The 5000-nt window shown below is 40.4% G+C and overlaps 1 protein-coding gene across 1 annotated transcript in view; it reads right to left on the bottom strand.

The window, feature by feature from the left end:
- The window catches only part of LOC138059090 (guanine nucleotide-binding protein subunit alpha-12-like), a 17105-nt gene extending 16314 nt beyond the window's left edge, over positions 1 to 791 (bottom strand). The window contains exon 1 of the mRNA XM_068904603.1: positions 122 to 791. Within this exon, the coding sequence (XP_068760704.1) occupies positions 122 to 577 (456 nt within the window). The 5' untranslated portion in view covers positions 578 to 791. The remainder of the gene's footprint in view (positions 1 to 121) is intronic.
- Positions 792 to 5000: the final 4209 nt, after the last annotated feature.

Here is a 5000-nt window from a genome sequence, read left to right as displayed (position 1 = left end):
GCAATACTTTGTTTGCGGTTGCTCGTTGCAGAAGCCGCTCTTTCCTGGTTGTGATACAGCTCTTATAGGTCGTAATTTTACCTCCATATCCGAGTTCTAAAAGCTTTACGCAGTGACTTACCAGTTGGAATTCTCTTCTTCTGTCGTAAGCATCTTGAATTCCCTTATCCCGCCAGAGTCTCTTCACACAGTCGAAGTACCCTAAGAACATGTCTGTGTCGATGTGTTGTGGCGCTTGGAAGTTTAAAATAATTTCTGCGTATTGCTGGTTGGATGGATTTTGCCATTCAAGTCTCAACTTCCTTCGGGCATCAGCTAACACCTTCATCCCTTTTAGAATGTTTCCATAAATGATTGGGCGAAACTCATTCAATGCATCACTGTCGAAGTCTTTGCCATGGATGATTCTCATTTGTTTTAAGAACGTGCTTTTTCCACTTTCTCCAGCCCCCAAAAGTAGGATTTTCACCTGCCGACGATATTGAACTTTTTCCTGAGCTATCTGTCTATCTATTTTCCTTGATCTAGCCTTCTGTTCAGCCTCCTCTTGGCTGAGACAGCACGCATCGAACACCATAATGGCCGACCACTAAATGCAAACTGACCACCAAATCCACACCCTCTGAGGCTTGGGACCTGCGGAGAAATTGGTCTTTGATCATGAGGCCAAGTACAAGTAGGCTAAGGCACAAAGAACACATTCCACTATTCTGTGCAGACTTTAAAAAGTTCTCTCCTTTCTCCCCCAAAAAACATATGATAAAATGCTAAAAAAAGTTCTTGGTGCCGGCACTCGAGATCATATAAATTCGGACAAAAATGATTCTCTAAAATAGACGCTTACATCAACGAAAAGTTTGAGATACATTGATGAAATCATCACGTTGAGATTATATCTCAACGAAATGTTTATTCAACAGCCTGAGTACATATTTTTAAAATAAATTCCTTCCTTTATGAACATTCATATCGACAAGTTTAGCTGACGTCATCATAGTCACAGAGGATAAGATGGTTGACAAATAAATCAGATTTTTACCGGTGTCCAGCTGAAAATCCTTATTGCATACTTAACTGATGTGGTTATTCCTCTTCTAATTAGCCAATCTCTTTGACGTTATGCCTATATCGTTATGAATATCCTTGACCATCAAAACTCTGAAAGATAACTGTACTGTCTGTTGCATGTATCAAAAAGTGCGACTTGAAAAATTATCCAACATCGATGTTTTGGACAACAATACTTAATCATTACTTATGTATTGTTGTCATTGTTCCTCTTGGTGCGCATCAAATTCTATTGCTAAACATATCAATGATGTCTTGTTATTCTAGACGTTGACTTTAACAAACTAATAATGGCTTGTAACTTTTGCTCAATCATCAGCGATAGCGTTATCCAACAGGATGGGTTAGGTTCTAGGGCTAAAATAGGTTACATACATAAAGATGCAGTTCTCAAACAGGATTCATAAAAAAAAAAAGATATTTCTTATGAATAAGCTGATACCTATGCTGCCACTGTCAGGAATAAAAGATAGCAATCAATCAAGCATTCAGAGTCAATGAGATTATACGATATTTAATGTATAAATTTATAGATAAATAAGTAAATTGAAATTAGTAGTGGGATTCCGCTGATCTACGAGTCCCTTTCCCAATGGCCTATTGACGAAACACTGCGGAGTGGTGATCGGGCTATTGAATATTAATCTACACTGAATTGAAGTTTGATAACACTTCCTCAATGAATGGTGATAAAATCAAAGGAATTGCAATGACAGGCGGACAGAGCAAAGGAAGAATTCAAGATAATTATCTCTCAAAATGAAATGGATTCGGCGTTATTTTAATTAAAATTGGAGACTCGGTTTGACCCGGAAGGAAGGCATTCTGCTATCACTTTTTCGGGTTATAGGGTTACGGGTCAAATCCCGCTCTGAGCACCAACTGTGTTTGTGAAATGAAAGTATACTTGAAGTGCGGGTAGGAGAGTAACGATCGAGAGAAGTGATCCTCGCACTTAGCTGGACAATTAATTTTTAAAGCAATTTTCTCTTATAAACAATTGCTTGGCAGTTGTATCACAAAATTTGACTTGAAAAATTAGCCAACATTGATGTTTTGGACAACAATATATAACCATTACGTGCGCACCATTTACTTGTAGACACTTGTTTGGCAATTACACTGGCAGAGGTCATGGGCTCGAATCTCGTTGGAGCCCCCTGAATTTTTCAGCAATTCACCACTTGGACAATCCCATAATACACCTCTATTACCCGACAAAACTTTTGCATAACCATTGTTCAGTTGAATTACTGTTGCGAGTTATCGACGTTAAATATGGTTGCTTTACTTTAAACAATGCCTATGCAGATTTTTTTTTTTTTGGGGGGGGGGGGGGTAAAAAAGAGGTGTATTATGGGATTTTTGCAAGTAGTGAATGGGACGTTTTCAACAATCTCTGGAGACACCGATAACAATAGAAAAATGTACGATTTCTGGTGGGCGAACAAAATAAGCTAATGAGAGATATTTTGTTTTCGTCCACCAACACGACCAAAATGACATCACGTGAAAACCACCTGTTGCTTAGGATCACTTCTCTCATTTAACTGTATTTGTCTTCGATGGTAGAGCCAAACAAGTTCACCATGCTTTGAAAATGGCTGCCAAAGAAGTAGCCTTCTTTCAGATAGATTTGTAAACACTGTGAAGATTATTTCAATTCATAATGAGTCTCACGCTGTGGTCACGGGGTCACTTGTGAGGTACATTCCGACGCAAAGTTCTAATGGTGTTGCGGTCGCCTGATTATGGACAATATGTTCCGTTGTTTCGCCCTAGCTCCCGGGTCGGTACAGGGCTCAATTGCAAAATTGGCAGAACAAGAGGGTAAAAACTATAAAATTAAAACCATTCTAAATCCAGAACGATTTTGACTTATTTCTTGCCATCAGGGCTAACGCCGTCCAAGGACCTTGTACATCACGGGTTTCATACTTACTCAAAGAATAATTTCGCACGGCGTCAACCCTGATAATGACAAGAAAGTGTAACACGTTCGGTTTTAGAATGATTTCATTTGTTGTTGTTATTGTTATTGTTATTCTGCAATTATTTCCGCCGGGCTCTGAGATCGTTCATTTGGGTATTCATGTTACTCCCAGCTCCTTTAAGAAGCTCAGAGAAACGACACCTTCCTCAGGTGCTGTTTCCAACAAGACTGAGACCTGGGCGCTTCCAACTGTATCAAGTACATCTGGGTATCCGTTAATTCGACTGACCACAGGATGTTGGTGGTTGATGAAATCGAAGACGAAGATTTCATGTCTTCAAGGCCACAACTCATCAAGAAAAAAAAAACCGTCTAGACGTCTAGCACTTCCCGATACACCACTGACTGATCTAATTTACATGTGATTAGTTTGGCCCCTGCCAAGTTTAAAATTATGACTGCAAAGTGCCATAGATTCATCATCTTAACGAGTTTTTAGAGATAGCAGACTCAACTGATTACAGTGTAATGTTAAGTGCCAAGTATCTACCCCATATGAACCATGTGAGCGTTAGCCCTACTGATGGAAATGGGACCCCACAAGGACAGAGAAAAACTCTGTACGGTGGCCAATTTACATTATCAACTCCGTTGATAAAACCAAATTTTTGTATGGGAATTGAACTCACGACCTTCGGGTTAGATCACCGCTGCTCTACCGACTGAGCTACAAGGTCAGACGGGAGCAGGCCGTGGGAACTGACGATGTTAAAGTCACGGCAATGAACATGTACAAGTGCAAGGAGGGATTACGCTTTTGTAAACGTTGGCCGTGTAGCACTTACATTTGAACAGAATTGACTGATTAGAGTGTACTGCGAAGTGCTAAGTATCTACCCCATATGAACATAGCACTTCAGTTTACAAGGGTATCGAGGGTTGCTTTCCACGCGAGACCATCTCGGCCCTCTTGGTATCACAATATTCTCTACCGGAAGCTCCGTATATATGGTGTTGATACAATCAGTATTAAGTGGTTTATGTCTTATCTCTTCCGCCGAAGTCAGAGATGTAGTCTTGCTGGCCAGTTGTCTAATGCTGCACCGGTTTCTTGTGGCATCCCACAGGGTAGCAACCTAGGACCACTCTTATTCCTAGTTTACATTAACGATCTGCCAAATTGCCTTAGGTTGACCTCCCCAAGGATGTTTGCTGATGATACTAACATAACCTTTGCTGCCAGCACATTGACTGATCTTGAGAACGGTTAAATTCAGCGTTAAGAAGTCTTAATATATGGCTCATCTCCAACAAACTGAGCTTGAATGTTGCGAAGGCCGAATTTATGGTTATTGGGTCAAACCAACGTTTAAATTCATTCTCAGACAATCAAGTAAACGTTGAGATTGATGCTAAATTAATCACTAAAGTTAAAGAAGCTAAATCACTAGGCGTGATAATTGACGAACACCTCTCATGGTCTAATCATATAGGTGATCTTAGCAAGAAGATATCTTCAGCTATAGGCGCCCTTAAACGAATAAGACCATACATCTCAAAGCGCACTGCCCTCCAAATCTATCAAGCGTTGATCTTACCCCACTTGGATTATTGTAGCTCCGTTTGGGGCGATTGCAACTTAACCTTAAGTGATAAACTTCAAAAGCTTCAAAATAGGGCTGCGAGGGCGATTACCAGGTCCAATTACGACACAAGTGCGACTTTCCTTTTAAATCTGTTAAATTGGGATTATCTAACTACTCGCCGACAAAAGCTTAAAGCTATATTAATGTTTAAAACAATCAATGGACTCACCCCAGCGTACCTCCAGAATTCATTCAGTACCCGCAGTACGCAATACAACTTAAGAAACGTAGAGGCTAAACTTGAGTTGCCTTTGCCGCGCACAAATATGGCAAGCGTGCTTTTTGTTATAGTGGAGCACTGTTATGGAATAGTTTGCCCGGTGGCTCAGTTGGTTGAGCACCGGGCTGTTACG

This window comes from Montipora capricornis, chromosome 8 (genome assembly GCF_036669925.1).
Source record: "Montipora capricornis isolate CH-2021 chromosome 8, ASM3666992v2, whole genome shotgun sequence".
NCBI lineage: Eukaryota > Metazoa > Cnidaria > Anthozoa > Scleractinia > Acroporidae > Montipora > Montipora capricornis.
Note: the sequence above shows the minus strand (reverse complement) of the source record. Positions and strands in the feature narration are given on the sequence as shown.